Source organism: Ricinus communis, chromosome 8, assembly GCF_019578655.1.
Source record: "Ricinus communis isolate WT05 ecotype wild-type chromosome 8, ASM1957865v1, whole genome shotgun sequence".
Taxonomy (NCBI): domain Eukaryota; kingdom Viridiplantae; phylum Streptophyta; class Magnoliopsida; order Malpighiales; family Euphorbiaceae; genus Ricinus; species Ricinus communis.
The window spans coordinates 7,173,995-7,198,265 of NC_063263.1; the positions used below are offsets into that span (position 1 = coordinate 7,173,995).

The window sequence follows — 24,271 nt, forward strand, 5'->3', positions numbered from 1 at the left end:
AACTCTTCTTTGAGGTTCCTGGAGTTCGGAAGCTCCTACATTTTGCACTTAATCAAAGCCACTTGATGTTGGTAACTTTTAATTTTCTTTTTTGTAGTAATTGCTTAACATTATGTTTGAACAGAACGAGGCATGGATTCTGTTCTTGCTGTTGCTTATAGGTATTTAAAAATGGTTCATTCCTTACCTTGTAAAAAGACTTCTGATGTCCAAAACGACTAAAAAATGTGATTATGATTGCTTAGAATATTTATAGTGACAGAATGTTTAACTTATTTGCCTAGCATTGATCACACTCCTCCCTTTTCCCAAAAATAATTGATGGGCAAAGTGGATCCATCAACAATGCTTACATTAAACATTTGGAGTTTGTTAGTCTCTTTGAACTCTTCTTTGAGGTTCCTGGAGTTTGGAAGCTCCTACATTTTGCACTTAATCAAAGCCACTTGATGTTGGTAACCTTTAAATTTTTTTTTTTGTAGTAATTGCTTAACATTATGTTTAAGCAGAATGAGGTATGGATTCTTTTTTTTGCTGTTGCTTATAGGTATTTGAAAATGGTTCATTTCTTACCTTGTAAGAAGACTTCTGATGTGTCCAAAACAACTAAATTGTTTTCAAGGAGACTGTTCAGTTGCATGGCAAAGCCTCCATTTTTCAGGGTCTCATCGAATGAGATAGCAAATTAATAGTTGTGAGGAGATTGATCGTAAATATATGGTATCATAAGCATATTAATAATACAAATTAGATCCGAGTGGAGTTTGAACTCGAGAATTCACATTCTGAATACAACTCTATTACCAGTAATCCAAAGTTATTAATATGAATTGATTGCTTATTAGGCAAGTAAGCCACTGTGACTGCTTACTCCTTTTTGTTGAAAGAAATTAAATTTTTTTGTGTTCTGTTTCTAAGTAATCAGTAATTTTGTTTTTCAGTATCTTAGTTGATAAGAGTTATGCCTTGGAGTTACAATTCTGGACTACATGTGTTATGTCTTTTGAGGGCCTTTTATAGTGTCCTTGAATTTGTCGAAAGTGCCATCAAAGTATATCTCTTATGCATTTGGTTATCCTGTGCAGGTCATTTTTTTTCTATATCAAAGGAAAATTTTATTACTGGCCATACAAAGACACGCATCAGAGAGCAGGAGGGTTAACCATCCAATCTAGGCGAAGATTGTTTTTCACAGCAGCCTTAGCTACCCAATCATGTACAGGTAATTGGTAGCTGTAAGCTGAGGGATGTTCATGTCCTACTTGGCATGAAGAGCTACAAGGATGCAGACTTGACCTCCTCAAGTTATCCTGCTGATAAATGTGTTTTCATGGTGTGAGGCATTTGCTCAAAGCTTATTTACTCCTTGCCTTACGACTGGTTCTAATGAAGTGAAAGGAATGCTTGGATTTTGGATGCGCAGATTGAATTTATATTTGTCTTCTGATCAAATTTATATTTTCCAAATATGTAATCTTTGCAACCCATTATTATAATTCAGGTGGAGCATGTGCTTGGCATCCTAAGGGTGAAGCCCAAGGCAAACTAGCTTGCATTGAACCCCCTACCTGATCTTGGTTCCTTGAATATTATAGGAGGATGACGAGATACTGATGACTGCTATAGAGGATGCATCATTTTAAAATGTGGGTTTTGCTCTGTGCTGTTCTATTTTGCAATATGAAATAAGAGAACGACACTTGAATTGTTAGATGCTATTTGAACAATATGATCTATCAGAATGAAGGTTTTGACATTCTTGGATGTTTTATTTATTAATTTCTTTTTGATGGGAGTAGAGTTTCAGAGATTGGCTGCAGTCTTTATAAACTGCTAATCAACTTTAAAATAATACATCGTGCAAGCATATTCTTGGTGTTGTCCAGTTGTTCGAAGGGTCTCAAAATCTAATACATTGTTTGATTGGTATTACTTCTTACGTGTGGTATTCAGTTAGAATAGTAGTTGATTTAATATCTTGTATCAGGCCCGGGACTGTAAACTTGCATGAGAGCCAAAAAAAGTAAAAAAAGAATTTCATCATCTAAACTTTAAATGGTTTTAAAACAATTTAAATAAATTTAAGATGCAGCTTTATTGTGAGTTAAAGCTAAAAACTTTTAGTTGCTGCTCATAGAATGTTTATATGTGTAAAATATGAAAATACAGATTCAGGTATAAAAATTGATTTTAAATGTGTGGTACACGAACCCTTTTTCTCGTCTAAGTCGGTAGATAAACTTTTCTAAATAAGATCGTTTTACTGTGGCAGGTGATTTCTTTTTCTCTGAACATCTCCTTACCGGTGAAAAACTTGTAAAAATTAATATTTTATCAATTTATTCTGCTTACTCTGCAGAAAACCGCTCATATTGCCTGCGCCATCTGTACACTTCAATAATGCTTATATTGCCAACAATAGCAGTTGCAAGTTTATGGTTGATTTTTGGATTTAATTGAATCATTTGAAAAGTATATAGAATTTAAATGAGATAAAATAAAACCTTAGGTAGTTAGCTGTATTTTCTATATCTTTGAAAGAAACCGGAACCCACGCGCTTCTATAACATCAAGTCAAGAGCGAAGTTTCGAATCCGCAACTGTATCGCAGTGAACACAGCGTACTGGAAAAGCGAGCCAAAAAGCCAAACACTACCAAAAGAAAAAAAAATAAAAGAAATTCATTTTGTATCCAATAAGTCTCTTGTTTTTCTCTCTCTAAAGGTTTGATGTTTGATTACTTAGTCGCTTAAACTTCCTATACTTTTGTCACTTCTTATCACTTTGATTCCAAAACTGAGGCAACTCGGTCATCAGTCATCACGCACACAATCCTATGGTGAGTCATATGACTCGCTGTATTTCAATTCTTTCTTGTTTATTTATTTATTTATTTTTTCTTTATTAGTGTTTGTAGAACAAAAGATTGCATTTTTGTTTTGAGTTTATGTCAGTACATAACGAGTTTAATCTTAAATTGAGCTCAAAATGCAATTTTGTGTGTTTTATGTACAATTTGTTATCTTTGTATTTTGTTATTCAGTAATAGTAGCTCTTAACTGAATTAGCTTGCTTAAAATTGGTTAAGTGTATCTATTTTTTTGGGTAATTTATGGTTATACAAATACCCAATTTGGGAAGTTTAGTTTCTTGAAGGCAGTTTAATTAAACAAGAAAGTTGGAGAAATTTAATGAACTAATTTACTTCTTGATATAAATCTGTTACATTTTTCGACTTAGTTTTTATTGTTGTTTGTTGTTTGTATAGATAGTTGAACTATTTTCAGTCAATTTGGTTTGCTTTTTGATTAAGCATATCTGGGAATTGGGAATTTTGAACTTATGGTCTAGACAAATTGTAAAGTACTTATTTGCTTAATTTGTTTGAGAAGTGATATTAATGAATTTCATAGAAAGACTCTTTCTTTTAGCAAGTTTGATTTGTGTATTCTACATGCATATGGTGGATAAAGTTTTGATTTTGGAAAGGAAAGAATTAATTCTCTACTGTATTTTGTTCATTTTTTTTGGGGTTTTCAGTTTGTGTATTTGAGTTGCATGTGGTGGGTTTTCCATGGAAACAGAGGTTGCAGTTGAGGGGAATGAGGAAGGGAAGTTCAAAGAAGCTGGGGTCGCGAAAAGTTACTCTTCTTTGTCTTCAACCAAGCAGCTCAGTGATCCCATTGTATACAAGCTTGTTCGGGTAAAAGTTCTCAAATCCCTATATCCTTGTTAATGTTTCTGATCAATGTCGTATTAAGTTGGTATGGAGGACACTTTGACTTTGTTTCAGGCGTCAAATGATTAAATTGAGGTCTCTGAAGACATTAATTTTGATTTAAACTTATAAACTGGAATGAGACATTGGATAGAGCACTCATTTATTTTATTTGCAATCAAGGGGACTTCATTGTACTGCTTACGAATCTGAGGCTTTGTGTGTAATGGAAAGTAGTGAAGCAAGATTTATTATGTTATTATCCATTCTGCTTAGATACAGCGATAAGTGTGTTCTTTTAATGCTTTTTCTGTGGTAGTTTAATACAGTTCAATGCAAGTTTACAATTATGATCACTAGATTGGACAATTTGGTGCTCTTTATCTATCCTCTTGAAGGATCTTTTTTGAACCTCCTACAAGTCTTTTAGCGAGTTAAAGACTCTGCTTTGTATATCCTATATCTGATTTCAGATTTATCTGGAACTTCTTTGAGTTATGGAAGATTATAAAATTCAATTTGACCCTTGTTATTTTTGCTAGTATTAGGGCAGTGTTTTGGTTTGAGAAACAATGTCTGCATTTTGTTGCACCTGTCTTATCTTGAAGCAAATAGAAGCAGAACTTAAATTACTTTTTTATTTCTCAAGTTTATCTGATCATATGCATTAATTCGGAAGCCTCCTAGTTTTATTTACTCCTATCTCTTGATACTTAGTAGGCTATGGAGTTGTGATGTACTGATATTCTGTTGAATTCACAGGTGGAAGGAGATGGGAGATTGGTGCCTGCAACAGATGATGAAGTTATGGAAGTTGAGAGTTTGCTACTAGATGAGAAAAGTAAAATGCATATTGTTGCAGACACTGGGCAGGCTGTAGGCTGTATTTCCAATGATCAATCTTCTTCTGGCATGCTGCTTCAGTTGGATGCCTCAGAAGGTTGGTTTTAATGACTACTTGTAGTTTATATCAAAATTGGAGTATGAAATTTAGGTGAAATTGATTCCTTCAGTTGTCTGCTTAGTTTATTTCAGCAAGTGATAGTTTTCATAAGTGTCTGAAAATGCTTTGAGTTGTTAGAAGGCTTCTTCAGATGTTTGGTAGTGTGTGGGGATTCCATTGTCTTCTTATCTTTAAGAGAAATCTTTGCTGTTTGGTTCATTTCATCCTCAATACTTTTGATTAATAAACATTTTTCATTTTGAATTTTTTTATACTGTACAAGAATAGAGTTATTTTGGCCTAATCTATTTATTAATCATTTTTTTTTTCTGGTTCTTTGGCTTTTTCCACGTCATGTAAAATGGGTATCTTTCGGTTCATGTCATGTTAGCAGCTCATATCAATTATTTTTAAACATTTGATTTGGGTGCAATTTTCTTCTTTTTGTCTCCATTTCTGAATGAGCATATGTGGCAGGTCTTCTGCAAACTGAGAACGCAGAGGTTGATCCTGATAAATTCAGTGCACGGCTTGAGGTACTTTGGACTTTCACAATACTAATCTCTAACTTCTTCAAACTTGAATGGATTAATGTTCTTCCAATTGTTATATATATTCCACTTCCACCGCAGACTACTGCTTTGGTACTGAATTGACTTTATACATATCTTGGCATTGATGGAAGTGCTATGTATTAGATTGTGTTGTAGACTTCCAGTTGTTGAATCATTTATGAAGATATTTCCCTTTTGCATTTGGTTTTTAAGAACTGATTCATTTTTGCGCTGGAAAGTAGAAATTTCTTGTCAGGATTCTGTTAGCAACCCTTTTTGAAGTTGACTAAAGAAAATAATTAGGCTAGGTAGAGCAAAGGTTAATTGAAAATGTTTTCCCTGAAAAACTGTTTTTGAAGCCAACGAGGAAGGAAGCAAATGCCTTTTTTGTTGCTTGCAATAATCATTTTTTTCATGTGAACTTGTGTATTGAGAATATCAAATTATAATAGTAGATGAACTTCAAAAGCTGTATCTACATGGCTACATAAATGTTGCAGTTTCGATTCTTATACATTTTAGAATTCTCACTGAGAGTTGGGAAAGAATGTTACAAGTCTTTGAGGATGTGTTTTTTTGAAGGTTTGGGATCGAGGTTGTATTAGCAATTCCTAGTGTGCAAGTGTCACCCTTGTTCATTAACTTTCTTTTTGTTAGTAAACTTTTTCAGCAGTTAACTTTCCATTTTTTGCTTCAGTAATTTGTGGTAATCCTGTGTTAGGTTTCTCCTATTTGTTGTCATGTTTTGTCCTTTGTTTTTCTTTCCTCTTTTTCTTGCTTGTTTCTTCAGCTATTTTCATATGCATTTTAAAATATGCGTTAAATTCTAGCTAATTGAACTACTAATTGCTTGGATACATATCGGCCTTTAAAATCTATTGTAGTACATTGAGGAGATGTTGCAAAAGGTGAAAGAGGAAGAGAAGCTTCGCTTAGCATGTGGATCTCCTGAATATTCTTCTGCTTATGTGATTGTAGACAACCAGTGTTCTGATCAGCATGATAAATTGCCTGGTATTGATGAGAAGCTCCAATCTAAAATTCCCTTGCAGGAAAATGTCCCTTCCTCAGCATCAAGTTTGAGTAAGAGCCATGTGCATCGATCTGGGAGCTTTGGGGACTGCTCAAATCCTTCAGCAAAACTGACAGAAGCTGGATCTTTGATTTCTGCCACAGCTACCACGTCAATACCTGATTTTTCCAAGTTAAAGGGAGAGATTTGCTTGGATAATTTGTCAATAAAAGAACTTCATGAAACTTTTAAAGCAACATTTGGGCGAGACACTACTGTGAAGGATAAACAATGGCTTAAGAGAAGGATTACCATGGGATTAACTAATTCTTGTGATGTTTCAGCAACAACTTTCATAATTAAAGACAATAAATTGGTTAAGAAAGGCAAAGAAGGTTTTGATAATGTTAATAGTGCCTTTGCTAATGATCCAGCTCTAGGTACAATGGATGCCAATGAGGAAGGGTCACCAATTAACTATGGTAGCCAACTGGAAGATCATCAAGTTGTTTCTCTGAAGAGAAGCTTAAGCATAGGTGAGAATTCTGGAAGCGAAGATCATAATATAGAACAAAGAGCTGCCAAACGAGTTCGGAAACCTACAAGGCGTTACATTGAAGAACTTTCAGAAGTAGAATCCAAGGAGTCCTCTGGGCGAATAAGGACTTCATTAAAAAATCCTGGACTAGGACAGATGTCATCAAATTCTCATGGTAGGCTTGTCAGAAATGTCTCGTCAGATGGGAGAACCATGATCACAAGGTTGGATTCTCTTGGAGGATCTGGCATTCACATTCCATGCGTTTCTCGGGTTCGAAGAAGCCGTCCAAGGAAAAATTTCATGGCTCTTCTGGTGTGTAAATATTTTCTTCCTAAGCAATACATGTGTGGTTTGCTGGACTTCGAAAGTTCTGTTTTTCCTTTTTGGTGTGACATAAATCAATTTCAGAATCACTGTTTTTCATTTCTTATTTCATTTTCCGTAGACTACGTATCATAGATTGTTTAAAGATATGTGTTTTGCCTTACATGCACAAGTTGGTACCATGGGTTTTCATGATGGAGTAAGTTTTGTTAGTCTGACATGAAATTTAACAATTTTATGAACTTTATGCATGAAAATGAAAAACAATATCTCATTTGGCAAAGCAGGTTCAGTTTGAAAGATGGTAATGGCATAGACGACAATACTTGCATGGCTGGTGGTTTGAGCTGTTTATTTTTTTCTTGATCATCTCTTATTATGGAAAAATAAGTTGGTTTCTCTCATTCTGTGTTTGTGGCCTCGTACTTGTGTATCTTCATTTAGTTTAATTTGTATTAATATTGGGAGGCCCAGTTGGTTTTATAATGTTATATTGCATATTGCAGAAATTTAATCCAAGTAGCATGGGCATGACAGCTAAACTGGTTAAGAAGGCACTTGGTGCACGTAGTTTTTTAACAGACGACGAGAATGGGGAAAAAGTAATAAAAGCTTCATCAGCTCCCTCACAGGTTCTGCACCAGGTAAGATTAGTTTATGTCTATTATGCTTCTTTAAATACTGTTCATTTGTTTTCAATCTGCTAATTCTTCCTCTTCCTTTCTTGCCTTCTCTCGCTCGCATTTATTTGAGTTCCATGTTTACCATTCTCAGTTGGATGAAAATTGTTACAGCATGTCATATGTATGTTATTGGAATGATTTGTGGTCCAGTTCCTTTTCCTGAATTCTCTCCTTAGATTAGTTCAGTTTTATTTTCCCCTTTTTGCAAAAGATTTAAGCTCCCAAACATAGAGAATTAGAGTTTTAATGATTTTTTGGACTTCTCTTTGGTCTTTCATCTGATGTTTCTTTTAAGGAAACTGGTAATACATATGATGGAGATGGTGCCAATTTGATCATGCTCTTATAAATCTGTCAATCAACTTCCTTCTGATGCACAGAGATACTTGGCATGTCCTTTAGGATTTAATAGTTAATGGTGAATTTGAGAATGGTTTAGACATCAGTATTAAGTTTAGGTTTTGTAAGTCAAAGTGAAATTAGCATTAGATAAGGAGGGAGCTTTGACTTATATTCTCATGGCATTGGAATCGTGCCTTGGATGGAGGTGGATTGCAATGCATTACGTGGCTTCACGTTTTTCGCTTGGAGCCCATGGTGGCTGATGTTTTGTGGCACTGTGTTGGTTAAAATGTTGTTTTCCAGTTCACTTTGTATTAATGAAATGCTTAACATGATATTTTTCACTTTATGGGAATGTTGCCCTAATATAAGTAATTCACAAATTGGGTGTATTGCTAATTTCTTATCTTACTCACCCAGTGTATAGGCGTACAGGGCAAAGATAGACCAGTCCCGACTATGGAAGCAGTTGAACTTGAGCATTCTAAGGTGCTGAAACCGGTGGATTCATCTGGGGATTCAGATGATAATGTAGTTACTGTGCCCACTTCGAAGGGTGGGATTAGAAGGAAACATCATCGAGCTTGGACTCTCTCTGAGGTTATGAAGCTAGTTGAGGGTGTATCTAGGTATGGGGCTGGAAGGTGGTCTGAGATTAAGAGGCTAGCATTTGCATCCTATTCATATCGCACTTCTGTTGATCTCAAGGTATGCCTTTATAACTCGGACCTTTAAGTTTCATGTTTGTTAAGGGTTATGTTTGCACCAAATTTTGGCTGATATCAAATTAATGTTCAGGACAAATGGAGGAATTTACTGAAAGCTAGCTTCGCACAGATACCGTCAGATAGAGGGGTGAGCAATCGCATCTGTTATTTTCTTCATCCATGTAAATCATTAATGGTAATTTTTCTTGGTAGCGATGTTAATCTCGTTTTGTGGTTAACAATGCAGATAAACTCCCGAAAAACTGCCGGTACGATGCCGATTCCTGAACCAATATTATTGAGAGTCAGAGAGCTGGCTGAGATGCAGTCACAGGTTCCACCGAATATAAGCTCAAGCAAGGTGGCCGGAAATACTGGAAGTAGTGTACATGAAAAGCAATCAGGGTTCTTGTAGCATTGTAACTACTAGATTTTAGTTGTATAAATAACAAATAAACACAGATAATTCTGTCCACTGTTTGAAATTTGTTGTTGCCTTTCTATGGTGGGGTCAAGGGCAGAGTTGACATCAAAAGACACCACCGCAGTAGTCAGTAGTCAGAATACACTTCATAACACGGTTTAAAGACCCTAATTTGAGAAACTATAGAGGCTTTGACAAAATAGAGTGAAATTTAGATGGAAAAAAGATACTGCAAATTCCTTGATTTGTGGGATAGTTTGAGATGATATATGCCTGTTTCTTTCTGGATTACTTCGAGCCATTGAGTGGCTTATGTGACCAGGTGAAAAGCCAACGCATGCATGTCTCTCTTGTAAGATGGAGAAGTTAGATGATGCTGATGGATTTACAAATGATTAGATAGCTTTTTGCCTACTGAAAAATGTAAAAGAAAAATATTAAAAGGCATTTACCATTATTTCAGTTTTGTTGTATTTGCAAAGAACTGAGCATTGGGCTAAGCTTTCCAACGGAAGGGGCAGGCCAACATGCAGAGTATTCCAGGGAAAATTGCTCGCTTCCATGTGCAACTCTACCCTATCAAATAGATAGATGGGCGATCGACATGATATAGCTAAAATTTTTTACCTTTTTTTTATCAGGAAATAGAAGATTCTCTTATTGAAGCCATATTTAACAAAGCATATGTAACATAATTCTAACAAATTTAAAGATAAAAGAGTATAAACAATACAAGATGCAAAGCCTCAAAATGTCATTCTCTTGGTGGATCATACTTGAGAAAGTCCTCAATAGTTGAAGGGAAGTCCAAGCCAGTATCTAATTCAAAAGTAGCCCTACCCAAAAGCAAAAATGCCAATCTCAATGGCTCCATTCTCCCCTCTGCACCGCATTCACTATTGTGTAAAAAGTAGTCGATCCATCTCTCCAATCTGTCCATCTCAATTTTACACTTAGGCCCCTTAACCCCAACAATCTTCTCATAAAACCCACCCTCACATTCACAGCACTCGTTCCCTTCTACTTGTTGTCCCTTGTTTCTTTTTCTAATATCTGACAAACCCAAAACCTGCATCAATAGTTGAATATCATCAACACCATCTTCATGGATGCTTCTGGACTGTTCTTCTTCAGGTGGGTTTGGCAAGAATTGTGAGGGAGACGATGAGAGGAATGCTAGTGGGGCCTCACTGCTTTCTTGAGGAGTTGTTGAGCTGTTACTATTAGATTCCTCTTGGAGATATATCGGTGTGCTTAGAGACTCTGTTGATGTATAGTTAGTTTTGATGTTTGGTGGTGGTCCTGGTGGAGGAGAGAAACTGGAGGGTTTTGTTGGGCTCTCGAGCTTCAATCTTTTCTCCACCTGCTTAAGAGAGGAGAAGAAATTGGAGTGCAGAGACGGTGGTGGTGGTGGTCGCATTTTGGATTCAGTCTCCACTTCCTCGGTGGCTCCTCCAATATAGCTCAACTGATATGCATAACAGATATTATAATTAATTTAAATGTATCAATAATTTAATGATTGGATATTTTATACTGGAATGAAAATAAACCAACAAAGCCTTTTTTTTCCTTTCTGAAAAAAAAAGAAAGGAAAGAAAGGGTAAATGGGCTTGGATGTTACATATAGTCATGAAATGGGCTTAGTAAGAGCAAAGCAAAATTGAAGTCCTACAATCTTTACATTCTTTTGTTATGCTCTTCATCAAACACTTCTCCGCTGTATCTGCCACACTTGTTATTTCTTTTCTCATCTCAGTACCTGGGATCGGCCTTCACTCAGTTCCTGTCACTCATTCACTGAACGTTGTCGTATCCATTTCTTTCTGGTTTGTATTACTCTTAGTTTCTGTTTTTCTTTTTAATTTCGGTTCATAAAGAGAACAAGAGTTTTGACAAAGTTTAAAGGCTTTTAAAGAGCCTGAATTGGCTGCCTTTTCTCTTTTGAAGATTAAATTTCGTTTTGGCTATGTTATTGAATACAATCTACTGTTTTGATTGTTGAATGACGAGCTTTTAACTTTGCTTCTCTCATTACTTGTATCACTAACAATGGAGTTTATAAAGCTGAAATATTTAACTTTATTGTTTCAATAGACTCTGTGGCAGCTAGAATCAAGCCAAGATGGGTATAATTGAGAGAATTAAAGAAATTGAAGCCGAGATGGCTCGAACCCAGAAAAACAAAGCTACAGGTTCTTTCTTTCTATTACATATGATTTTTTTTTTCTTTCGTGTATTTCATATTAAAGGAAAGTTCTTATTTTTGTTTTGAACTTAATTATTTTTTTTGCAGAGTATCATCTTGGTCAGCTCAAGGCAAAAATAGCAAAGTTAAGGACGCAATTACTGGAGCCTCCTAAAGTAAGCAGCTTTTTGTGAAATCATCTTAATGTTTCTGTTTCTGCTAAGGCATATATTGATGGTTGAGATGGAAATTGGTTGTATATTCACTAATACTTGTACATATCTTGCTTTCCTCTTTGCAAATGTATGTTGGGTGTGGTACCATGTGGTAACTAGTTTTTTGGATGCTTAATCTAACTAAATCATTCTCATGGAAATAATTTAGATATCTGCTCTGAGAAGTTCTGATCATAAACTTCAGTATATGCTTGTCTGAAAACTTTAATTTATTTTAATTCTCAATGAATAATGAGTTTTTGGTCAATTGTGGTTAATAATAGGGTGGATGTACTTCTATGATGCATGGATGTCTGCTACAGACCTTATTACACTTAAAAATTAAGTGTATTTATGGAAACATTAGTTAAAACTCTCTATGGTGTTGGTGCTAGTAGGTATTTAAAATGTTTTTGTAAGTTCTCTTCCTGTTATATGCACTATGATTATGGTCCTCAATGCTTACTAAATAAATTAGTGGTTGCATTGATCTGGCTAGCTGTACATTATAAACTGCCTTTATTATAATTTTACTGTATTTTGCTCTTCTTGATGCTCTTTTTTCATGTTAATTTCCTGTTGCTTTTAGATATGCTGATTATATGATTTCTATTGCTTTTCTTAATCAGGGTTCTAGTGGAGCTGGAGAGGGTTTTGAAGTTACAAAATATGGTCATGGACGTGTTGCACTGATAGGATTTCCAAGGTTTGCCAACTTTATGATTGGATCTTTTTTATCTGCAGGTGTGCATGTTGACTAATGGATGCATTCATGCAAGGCACACAAATAGATCGTTAGGAATTTGATAGACTTTTATCCCCCCATGCTCGTGTATGCCTGACTACTTTTTCCTTTGCTGCAGTGTGGGGAAGTCTACTCTCTTAACAATGTTAACTGGCACTCATTCAGAAGCTGCTTCATATGAGTTCACAACACTTACCTGTATTCCTGGGATTATACACTATAATGATACTAAAATTCAGTTGCTTGACCTCCCTGGAATTATTGAAGGTGCTTCAGAAGGCAAGGGACGTGGGAGACAGGTATACCACATTGCTTCCTCATTTTCTCATCTCATATTATTTTTTTGGGAAATCACAATTAACTCCCTGAGGTGTAGCGCCTTAAACACATAAGTTTTGTTTTAAAAACATTGCTTTTAATCCCTTACTCCAACTGCTTTCATATTAGTTAGAGATGAGATGATAAAGTTACCCATTTATGTTTACACACTAACCCTAGTTTAGTTAGAAAAACTTCATATTTTTTCATGTAAATATAAAAATGGAAGACCTTATTGTCATTAGAAGAAGGAAGAACTTGATTCTTATAAGAAAGACCAGAGACTGGGGGAATAATCTGGTGAGTCACGCTGATGAGAAGTTGGAGTGATTCTGGCATGAGAAAAAGAGGAAAAAGAAAAACAAGAGGAGAAAGGGAGAAAGATGAATCTGATTGATGGAAAGAGTAGAACCTTTAAGTGTCGGTAATAGGAAACAAGAAGTCTAAAGGTTGGTATGGATGACTGAATTGTTTCTTGCATGTGGTGGCAAGTGCAGATTTGAGTATTTTTAATGGGTTAGCAGTAGCAGTAGCAGTAGACTTTTGGATTTTTATAAGATTTTTCAGTTTTTGGATGCTTAATCTAAATTTTTTATTTAAATCTTTTTGTAAGAGAAAGACTGCTTAGTTAAATTGGATACTGGGATTGAAAAATTTTATTATGGTTTGTGCTTGGGTTTCTCTATACAAGAGATATTGTTGCAAAAACCCATATTTGGGCTATTCTGTTTTCGTTTAAAAGGAGATTGTTATTTGCTTGGCCAAATTTTTAGACTGAGTCAGCCTCTTCGTGACAAATTGAGTTTCTATTTGATTAACATGAAGCTATCTTTTAAGCACTGTTGTCAAATTCTTGACCTTCACCTGGTTTTAACTCTTTGAAACAATCATTGTCACTTTGGCAAGTTTTATTTGAGCAAATCTTTTTTTAGAAAATATTAATTATTGATTATCTAGTGGTTTCTATTTTTCAAAATATTTTACTACTGGGAAATAAAATGGGATTAAAGTATTAAAACTGGGGATTTTTTTTAAACTGAATTAAAATGCGAGTCTAAACTAATAAATTTATTTTGTCAAAAAAAATAATTAATTAGAAGATTGATATATATTACTCTATTTTCCCTTAGAGATGGGAAAAAAAGGATTGAAATGAGAATTTTTACATTAAAGAAAAGGGTTGATCATGCTTTCAACAAACAACATTATATTAAGGACAGCTTAGTCAATTTATATAGGTTTAATGACAACCTCAGAAGCAGTAACAATTTTTTCTATTTCTTCCGAGTGAAGTAACTGAGAAACATCCTGTTGACTTTGAGCCGGATTTACACAATAAAAATTTCTAATAGAATTTAGAAATTCTAAAAAAAAAAAAAAAAAAATTGAGAATTCCCTTTTGAATTCCCCTTTTTCAGAGCGAATCAAAAGTGAAGTGAAAAGAAAAGGCGAGAGGAAAGAAAAATAACTTTGACCTAACAGTTAGCTAATGAATTATGGACGGAAGGACTAAACTGTTGCGTGTGCTCCAAATGTCAGGGACTCACAGTGGTATTTTCGAATAAGCAGGGATTCAAGTCTTTTGGTCCCAAACCTTATAAAGGTCGCTGTGATTTTCACTATTCCTTTTTGTGTCACTGTCATGGAAGTATAGGATCATGATAGAAAGCTATGACGGTTGTTAAGTTGAATATGATTCTTTCTTTATCTATCCTATTGACCTACTGGATATATGTAAGTAGAGTGTAAAATAACTTTGATGTTTCTCTCTCAGGTTATTGCTGTCTCCAAGTCTTCAGACATAGTGTTGATGGTTCTTGATGCCTCAAAAGTAAGTGTTTATATTGTATCGATTATATGTCTGATTTTGCTAGTATTTCCATATGATGAGTGAATATAATGGCTCTTGTGATAAGCCTGTGGACTAAAATTCTTGCTTTTTGACTGGCATAACTTATTTCACTATTTAAACTCAGCATGTGAACTTTAGATTGAGAGAAGTTGTAAAAGGGAAGAGTCCTCATTTTCCTTGAATTTAAAATAAAACCATGTAGATCCAATTTCGGTCAAGCACGAGTCCTTTTTTAGGCGGCATTATGTCTCAGATATATTTGCTATCTTTCTATCATCTCAAACACTTGCATAGTTTAGTTAGTTTCACTCCCCTTTAAAGAGGTTTAACAATGTTCAGCCTCTAGTAGGTGCTGTAATCAAACTTCCACCAATCCATTTCCACTATCGTTTTCTAATTTTTTTATTTAATTTATTATTATTATTATTATTATTATTACTATTATTATTTTGTAAAAAGAGAATTTGTTTCTTCTTCACTCCAAGTTCCTTGATGACTGCCTTCTGGGTGCATGTTCCAATTGTTTTTTTCCTCTATCAACAGCGCAAACTATTTGTACTTTTTTTTATTTCCTGCTTCTGCAATTTGCTCTGGTGATTTTCCACTATTGTTCATATATTAATGTAATATTTTGGCAAATGCTTCTAGAGTGAGGGCCATCGGCAAATATTGACAAGGGAACTTGAAGCTGTGGGTTTACGCTTGAATAAGAGACCACCTCAAGTAAGTTTATTAATTGGGGACGTGAATTTAAGCATCACAATGACTACTTAAAGAACAAGAATAGAATTAATATTTGATTGAACTAAATCAGATAATCATGGGACAGAAAGTGCCTTCTTCCTACCTTAAGTTGAACTTTTAGTGTATGTTATCTCACTTCTGACTAGGCGCCTGATCTGTTGTTATGGAGACAATTCAGAATGTGGCTGCCAAGTCTTCAAGTATGTATGTTATTTGATATCAGTATATGAGTGCACTTATCTTTGGCTTTCGATTTCTTTCTTTGCCAGATTTATTTCAAGAAGAAAAAAACTGGTGGCATCTCTTTCAACAGCACCTTACCTTTAACTCATGTGGATGAGAAGCTCTGTTATCAGATTTTACATGAATACAAAATTCACAATGCAGAGGTACTTTCTACTTTATGCTTATGAGTGATCACATTCATGTTTATGGATTGCTGATAGTGCAGCAGCATCATAGGAAACATGATTCTGTCATGACATTGATCAGGTTATGCGATGGTTGATTCTTAAAAAACTTCTACTAAACACAGTAGTTGCATAGAAGAGACCCAGTTGTAGCCATCAGGACTTGCTATTCTTCTCATTGTTACCTTTTTCTTTTAGCTTGTTTCAGCCTAATTAATATTTTCCTCTTCATTGAAAAAACACTCCTTTATGATAAGAAAGAAGTTAATTTTAGTTTAATGCCTAATTAAGTTTGAATCTCAACTAAAGAATAATTTTCTGAATAATAGTTTGTTCTATTGCCATAATTCAAAATGAAGTCTATTTGATGATCCAAAATAGTGATGGAAACTTAGAAGTGATGTTCTCATCTTCTGTTAATATTTTCCATTTCTCTAACTCTTTATGCTTTTCACATTTCATGGTAGGCTATCTTGTGCTACCTCTCGTTACTTATAATTTGTACGTAACGTGTTGTTAACTTTGGGGTAGATTTGTGAAATTATGTTAAATTGCCTTCTCTATATGTGTACTCTGATATTTTTCCATATAATAGTTAATTGCTGTTGAATATAGGTGCTATTTCGTGAGGATGCCACAGTGGATGATCTTATCGATGTCATTGAGGGTAACCGCAAATACATGAAATGTATATATGTTTACAACAAGATAGATGTCATTGGTATTGATGATGTTGACAAGCTAGCTCGCCAACCAAATTCTGTTGTCATCAGCTGCAATCTGAAGGCAAGTTCTGCAGAATTCTCATATCTGATAAATGTGGTGTTAATAATAATATGTAGCAACAGCAGAATGTAAGCTAGCCGTCATATCAGTTCCATAATTTTTGGCCACAAATGATGTACTAGCTTGCTTTCATGAATGGTGTGAATATGAATATTTCTTTGCAAAGTGGTTGTATTCACTTATGCTTTATGTTATATAAACATGTAATTGCATCTAATAACCTGTCCAAAAGCCACTAGTAATGCAAAGTATGGCTTGTGAAACACTAATTTCTTGTCTTTTGTTTCTTAAATAGCTCAACTTAGACAGACTACTGGCGAAGATGTGGGATGAAATGGGGTTAGTGAGAGTCTACACAAAACCACAAGGCCAGCAGCCTGATTTCACTGATCCTGTAGTTCTTTCAGCTGTATGTTGCTGACTTATCTGTTCTCTTGTTCATCTGCACATGATGTGTATGATCACCGCTTTTCCTTTTCTTTTTGTGGAAATCACTAAATCCTTGTAGTTTCAACTAATTCTTATATTTGTAATTATAGGATCGAGGCGGCTGCTCAGTTGAAGACTTCTGTAATCATATACACAGGAGTTTAGTGAAGGATGTTAAGTATGTGCTAGTGTGGGGAACGAGTGCACGACATTACCCTCAACATTGTGGCCTTAGTCATGTCCTACAAGATGAGGATGTGGTTCAGATTGTTAAGAAAAAGGTAAGGACTGATTTGTAATTTGGTCATTGCAGAATTCAGTGCTACGGTCTGAATAACTATTTACATCATAAATTTGGCCACTGAATATCTTGAAATTGGAGATTTTGGAAATTTAGATGCTTTTTGAACTGTCAACTGTGTATGGACTTCACCAAGATGTTTTCTTTTTTCTTCTTTCCTTTCTTTTAATGGTTCTTTTGTAGGACCAGGATATTTGATATAACTGATTATATGCTCTCGTAAATTTTCAGGAAAAGGAAGATGGAGGCCGGGGTCGGTTCAAATCACATTCAACAGCTCCTGCTCGAATCTCCGATAGAGAGAAGAAGGCACCCTTGAAGACTTAACGTTATCTACTGGCATTGCTGTGGACATCTAGCACTTGTGGTTCAGCCAATGGAATACTAGCGGCAAGACAGTGACTGCCAATCTAGTTCTGGAAATAGATACACAAGTTGCTTATGTTGTAATTTTGATGAGCCCTTTTTGGTCGTCTTCTTTCATTTATAATATATTCCGATTCTGAAGGCTGAGCCTCAGGTTTTATGAGCTTTAGAATTACAAAGACACATGGCATCATTTTATGCTCGAATATGCACTATTCTCTCTTCAATGAAAGGTAAAGAACATTTCTGTTTTGGTTTGTCCAATTATTGTTATGTGCTGCACGAAATTGCGACTTCATCTCCTCGCACTCACCATAAGAGATCATGTTACCCTACACCTAAAGAAACACACAAGATTTTACTGTCAATGGTGTAACCTCGTTTTGATTAAAAGAATCCAAACGATCCGAGTACGGTTTTTTCCCTTCTTCATAATCCTCCAGTTAATGCATATAAGCAGCATCTTCATAGGATACGTCTCCTTATCCATCAGGTTACTGTCTCTATCTCTGGGCATTTTAATCAACCAACGACACATATCAAGATTTAAATCAAATGCAACAATGTCACCGATTTCAGTGACTTCCCCAGTGCAAAGTAGCAACACTATTATATTATCACAAGAGCTTGAAAATTCAAAATTTGAGGAATTGTTTTGATGCAATTCCAGACCTTTTAATTTCAGTATTTAACAGAAAAGTCCTTAAACTGCTATACATCTCCTTGCATTATTTTCTCAAGTGGAAGGCTCTCTCCGCAAAGTTTCATACTTGTAAGACAGGAAGTAGCAGAGCATTATTACTTGAAACAATTGCTGTAATTACCTTCCATATGAATATCAGAATAATTAGTCTCAGCAACCAACGCAGTCTCTTCAGGACCATGAATTGCAATTATCGGACCAAACAGTTCAGCACGAATATCAGTTCATTCTAACCTTTTCTTAGTGTTATCAGTATTCGTTCTCTTAAAATTTAAAGAATAAACAGTGTATTTCTAGGAAGACCATGCATTTAATCCCAAACATTTTCCTAATAAAATGAATCAAATAATTCCAAGCTTTTTCATTACGGTTCCAACAAGAGTAGAATGACCCCATATCTTATAGCAGCAGCCATCAGAATCTCGAGAAGGCGAGCAAGTAGCTACGAATAACTTCCTCTGAAGCAATTCTCAGAGTTCATATTATATAGCTTTAAGGTCACAAACGAATCTAGTAGACAGTATAATATGCCACAAGTACCTGACTATCAGTTGCCCTGCAATTTTGGAGACAGGTAACTATGTTCAGTAGGCATGTAATGTAGAGTAGGAGATTAAGTGTTCCAATCCTGACATACTAAAAAAGAAAAAACAGAACAGGGATATGAAACTACCAAAAGTAGCCTATATAGATTCTAACCTTGCTCTTTGAACCAGCTCCCATGACATTTCACCTGTGCTGTGTTGAATGCCCCTGCATAGCAGATTAAGAGGGCACCTGGAGTTCACACAATATAAAGTACAATATTTCATTGGAGCATACAAATGCATGTTATATTGTACAATAAATAACCAAATGTAACAGAACCTTTTGCTCTATATAGCACAATAGCTAGTTGACGGAAACAGATATCATGACAGATTCCAATTTCAATGCAGCCAATTTCTGCAATCAAGTCCATCATTAATTGCTTGTTTAGTAGACTAATGGACAAATGGAACATAATTTTCCAAGGGGATTCCTCATCTTATCCTTAAGTAAATCAAGCCACAAGCTGCTGAGATTAACGGTATTTATATGGTACCGGAGTGCCTTTGGAAACGGTGCCTCTGGTGACTTTGCTTTCCAAGAAAGAAATAGATACTGCGGGTTTTCAAAAACTAGTTTGCAAATGTAAAGTCTAACCAAAATAAGGGATATCTAGTGCAAAAAAAGCAACAAATAACATTATTTGAGGGTAATCAGTGAGTGGACTTCCTCACTAACTCATGCTACTAAAAAGAAAATAAATAAAAGCAATTGAGCTCTTGAATTGTAAGATAAAACTACACAATTGTGTATTACAGAAGGACACTGGACAGACATTAATAGACAAGGACGGAATCTGAGTTCAGATTCTGTCATCTGTCAAAACCAATTATTAGAATCTAAATCTTTTGTCGTCATTTTATTTTTCACGTTCCGTAGTTACCCAAGGAAAAAAAAATTACTAATATCATTCATAAAGTTCCAAAGGAAACAAATCTTGTCCACCTCCAAAATTGCATTTATTACTTCCTTTTCAAGTGACACTACCTAGGAAAATACCACTGCTGGCTTCTTGGACTCAATAATAGATTCAAGAATCTGAGCCGGCAAAGTTTATAAATTATGTTATCTTTCTCTCTCTCTCTCTTAGTTATTTAATTTAACTTTGGAGCAAAAAGATTTCCTACAGCCTGTGAGCATAGACCGAGGGAGTCCCCACAACCTTTGGAAGTTTCAATGAGTTGAGGGTGAGATGTTTTCAGCTACGAGGGGAAGAACAACAGCACCACCAACAATGGTTAGTCATTTCCACCAGTCACCACTGTTGCAATTGGAAAGCTCATCTGCCACACCTTTTTAGAGCCAGGCGTTCATAACTAATCATGCCCGTAATCTTATATGGCCTTGTTCTGTTTGGAACTATTGCCATTGCATTTGCAGTGTACACCATGGTAATGCTTGGATGGCGCACATCACATCACCAGTTATCTCGTCAAGAATTATCCAATCCTGCAGATCATAAGAGCAGTGTTTCACTGAACCTGAATCCATATTCAGCTTCCACATTCAAGTATAAGAAAAGGATAGAGAATTCAGAAGTACCTTCTGAAACAGAATGTATTGTCTGCTTGTCCGACTTCGAGGACGATGAATATGTTAGGCAGCTTCCGCGTTGCAAGCATTCATTTCATGCTTCTTGTATAGACATGTGGGTTTACTCTCATTCTGATTGTCCACTTTGCCGCACACCAATCCACCGACTAGATTCTGAAAGCAGTGTATTGACCATAGAGAACTCCTTCGATGGCCTTTTAGATACTAGAAGTTTATCTTCAGCTTCCAACACCTGATTTCTTATCCAACCAGTACATCATTAAAAGTGTGTCATTCTGATCTGTTTACTTGCAGATAACAAGCAATTATATAGTTCTCCGAAGGTAGAAATTTTTTATGTTTATATGTAATCATGTGCTCTTCCATGTTCTAACTCAATTTTCGGGAAGATTTTCCATTTAAACACCACTAACAGTCATCATTCTACTTTTAATGGAAAACATGAATGTTTAACACAGTAGCGACAAATCTTGGGAAAGTAAAAATTATCTGAAGCACCTAACGTACTATGTACAAAAAGAAATCTGATTCTTCACTACTATACCAGCTTGCAATTCACACACGTCTTACATAGTCCATATCATCCAAATAGCTAACACAAAGCTTTCCTTTACTATCACCTTCAAAATCACATCCTTCTCAAATTATCTAATCTTGCCTGTAAGTCATCATCTATCCCACTTTCGTCATGAGTCCCGGTTGATTCAGCTTGGGCAACCTTGTTCTTTGCAGCTGGTGCAGAGACAGCAGCTGAGGGTGCATTCACCAGCTGCATATCAAGTGGAAATGTCACAATCATTAGATCACACCTTCAGTTTTCCTCTCAGGATAACATAGGATTATTGCACGCAGGATAATGCTTTGCCTGGTTAGATTGCTAAATTTAATTGTTCATGACGGAAAATAAAAAATAAAAATTGAGAGGCGATGGAAATACCTCATTATTAATATTGATGCCAATCTCATCAAGCACCTGATTTACAAGCTCTTCTGTTTCTTCTTCTTCTTCATCTCCTTCCAGAGCATCATCAATAGCATCGCCCATTACCTCGGTAACCATTTCCATCTTTTCATTCTGCCTCTCAAACTCTAGCATTATCCTCTGCAGGGATGGCAAGTTCATCTGCCTATTCATCTGGCCCATTGCCTTTGTGACACCTTTCATGGCCTCCCCCATTGCATGAGTTGATTTCAATGTCTAAAAAGAAAAATCATTTCCCTATATCAAACAGCAGCAAAAGCATGTCTGTGCATTCATGTGTTTGTTAAAATAATCACATAGGTCATTGGTTCAAATATGAAAACATCTCTCTCTATATTATTAAAGCATCCAATAACTAGACATAGAAAAGTTGGTAGATAATAGGGAAAAGAAAACATATTATGTTTCTACAAAATAGTTAACAAATTCGAAACCATAAGTTCCCTGATTCATGAAGAAAATCAGTCTTTTGTCTCTGAAATCCAAGTTTACTAATTAGGATAAAACGGCAGCGCAGCAAGGTAGCAAAACACAAACTTCAGGTCTAACAACAACCAATGTCTAACAAAAAGAAACAAGTTCCTTATCTCTATCCATGTCTAACAACAACCAATGTTTTGATCAGTGTACTACACCAAACATGAAATGCCAACTTAAAAATTGAAATGCATGATCCTGATTATAAAAATTAAAAAATATTAAGAGTTCACAATAAAAAAAAAAAAAGGAGCATATATGCAAGAGACACACATACATACATAATGGAAAACATCATTGCAGAAATTTACCTGGATTCTTAAAGCCACACCCTGAAGTTGTGATTTAAGCTTATAAAACTTCTCAATCTGATGTCGAGTTCTGATAAGGTCTTTCGCCATTACTCTTACAGCTCCCTGAAATAAAAGTACCAAAGTCCAACTATTCATTCCCATAAAAAAACTTAGCTACTGAAGAAAAAAAGAAGGTTAAGAAATGAGAAGTTTGATAAAGTAATGGCATTTATATACTAATCTCATTAATAAGAAGATAACCCCAGAAGTAGAATGTACGCAAAAAGAAAACCCATAAGAGGATAAGTCATACAATTCAATCAAGACATTTTATTACATATTTATTTTTACCATTTGGCCTTGTTTGGCATTCTTTTTAATCTCCACAATTAACTTCTTTTCTTGAGCTTGCAGACCTTGTCTTTCCCTTTCTATTTCTCTAATTGATTTATCTATCATCCTCTTATTTTCCCTCAAAAGCTCTGCAATGCAACAAAATAAAAAAGAAATCAAAACTTTATTCCAACTCAGTTTTCGTACTCCCATAAATTGAAAACTTGCAATTACAATTCAAATAGAGCATGCTGATCATTTCAAGAATTGGTAAAAGAACCAAAAAGAAAATACTATGATATAACCTGCAGGGGTTTTCTTTTTGCCAAAAAGAAAACTCATTTTCTTTGTGAAATTTCTTGCTTTCTTCAATGGAAGATTGTTCAGAAGACGTTGAGGTTTTGCGTTGGTTTCATTTCAACGCTGTATGGTAGTTTGACAATGGTAGAAAATGGGCTTAGTTGGGCAAAAAACTCAAGGCTTTAGGCCCGTTATATGCATAGTCTAGATAACTAATATCATTTTAGAATTTTTTTTTTAAATATTGTCATTACTCTGTAAGTTTTTTTACAAAAATATTATTTTTTAAAACTTTTTTTCATAAAAACAGTATGGTTGGTTTGGTTATTTTAATTTTTCTTTTGACTATTTTATCAAACAAACCAAAAAAAAAAAAAACACTAATAATATATTTTTGATTTTTTTACATCATAAAAATAAAAAAATTTACACTTCAATTTTTATAAAAACGCGAGCAGAGGCCTTTTTGGCCCGTAAGTAAATTAAACTGGGAAAATAAATAACTCAGCAATCTATCATCAAAAGCTCCCATTTAAATATAAAAATTAGAAATTCTTTTTTGAACCATATGAGAAATAACAATTAACATTTAACAATCCTCACAAAAAATGGGAAGATTTGCATAAAATAACGTAAACTTGAGAATCTTAGGTTTGATGTCAGGTATTTCTAGATTCAATAGGGCTATCAATTTGATCAACATAGGGGGTGTACTAGTTGCAACATTCAATGTGTCTTGACCACACTAGAATTTCTCTTTTGTGTTTAAACATACTCCCTTCTCCCACTTTCATAACCCATTTCTTTTTTTTCTTTCATCTCAATATATTCCATTTTCTTTTCAATTATTAATTTAATAAGTAATTATTAAATATATCCTTCATTAATTTATATATATATATATATATATATATATATATATATCATCCATAGTTAATAAATAAATTAATTAAATAAAAAATATTAGAATTTTATTAGAATAAAATGAGATAATAAATGAGTCGAAAAATCTATTAATATTTAAATCATTATACACCGTATTTAAAAATAATAATAAGAGTATCATAGAAGAAAAGAAAAGAGTCAAAATCTAATAACTAATTTTTTTAATATGTGGAAAGTGAAAATAGAGTATGAAAGTGGGAGGGAGAGGGTTAACCTTAATGGAGTAGGTAATCCCAATTTTTCATTGCATTTGTTAGTAATTTAGTGGCATTAATGGAGTAGGTTAAGCATTTTAATTTATGGAGCAGGTTGAGCAAAGCCATTCTCTTTAAAGATGTACAAAAGAATTCTGTGCTACCCTACCTAAGAATTCTGGCCGGCCCAATTCACACATTTTGGATCTTCTCAATGTTCCTTTACCTTGGATCCTATTTGGGCTCTTCTATTTTCAGTGTAAGGCCCATAAACGAATCCCCAGCAGCAGCTTTTTGAAA

General features: G+C 34.8%; 4 protein-coding genes across 5 annotated transcripts; 2 read left to right on the forward strand and 2 right to left on the reverse strand.

The window, feature by feature from the left end:
• The first annotated feature begins 2,592 nt into the window (after window positions 1-2,592).
• Window positions 2,593-9,514, forward strand: LOC8284664. 2 transcript variants are annotated; one of them, XM_015720640.2, is made up of 9 exons: window positions 2,593-2,839; window positions 3,541-3,703; window positions 4,481-4,658; window positions 5,139-5,197; window positions 6,100-7,080; window positions 7,599-7,736; window positions 8,538-8,825; window positions 8,916-8,972; window positions 9,072-9,514. In XM_015720640.2, exons 2-9 carry the CDS (start codon window positions 3,575-3,577, stop codon window positions 9,237-9,239), a joined length of 1,998 nt encoding a protein of 665 aa, XP_015576126.1. In that variant the 5' UTR covers window positions 2,593-2,839; window positions 3,541-3,574; the 3' UTR covers window positions 9,240-9,514. The 2 variants fall into 2 exon arrangements, with proteins under 2 accessions (XP_015576126.1, XP_015576128.1); XM_015720642.2 differs by having other exon boundaries at window positions 6,268-7,080.
• A 342-nt stretch (window positions 9,515-9,856) lies between these two features.
• On the reverse strand, window positions 9,857-10,755 carry LOC8284665. The gene has a single exon (XM_002521295.4). It carries the CDS (start codon window positions 10,666-10,668, stop codon window positions 10,003-10,005), a length of 666 nt encoding a protein of 221 aa, XP_002521341.1. The 5' UTR covers window positions 10,669-10,755; the 3' UTR covers window positions 9,857-10,002.
• LOC8284666 (developmentally-regulated G-protein 2) lies at window positions 10,753-17,854 on the forward strand. The gene is made up of 12 exons (XM_048378693.1): window positions 10,753-11,077; window positions 11,346-11,443; window positions 11,545-11,612; window positions 12,281-12,357; window positions 12,515-12,695; window positions 14,489-14,545; window positions 15,215-15,289; window positions 15,580-15,699; window positions 16,336-16,506; window positions 16,802-16,915; window positions 17,046-17,216; window positions 17,468-17,854. Exons 2-12 carry the CDS (start codon window positions 11,374-11,376, stop codon window positions 17,561-17,563), a joined length of 1,200 nt encoding a protein of 399 aa, XP_048234650.1. The 5' UTR covers window positions 10,753-11,077; window positions 11,346-11,373; the 3' UTR covers window positions 17,564-17,854.
• A 375-nt stretch (window positions 17,855-18,229) lies between these two features.
• LOC8284669 (vacuolar protein sorting-associated protein 2 homolog 1) lies at window positions 18,230-22,998 on the reverse strand. Its single transcript, XM_002521299.4, has 7 exons — window positions 22,838-22,998; window positions 22,551-22,681; window positions 22,218-22,322; window positions 21,385-21,645; window positions 20,436-21,216; window positions 19,005-20,342; window positions 18,230-18,861 (listed from the first exon to the last, which is right to left on the reverse strand). Exons 1-5 carry the CDS (start codon window positions 22,872-22,874, stop codon window positions 21,076-21,078), a joined length of 675 nt encoding a protein of 224 aa, XP_002521345.1. The 5' UTR covers window positions 22,875-22,998; the 3' UTR covers window positions 18,230-18,861; window positions 19,005-20,342; window positions 20,436-21,075.
• Between the last annotated feature and the right edge of the window lie 1,273 nt (window positions 22,999-24,271).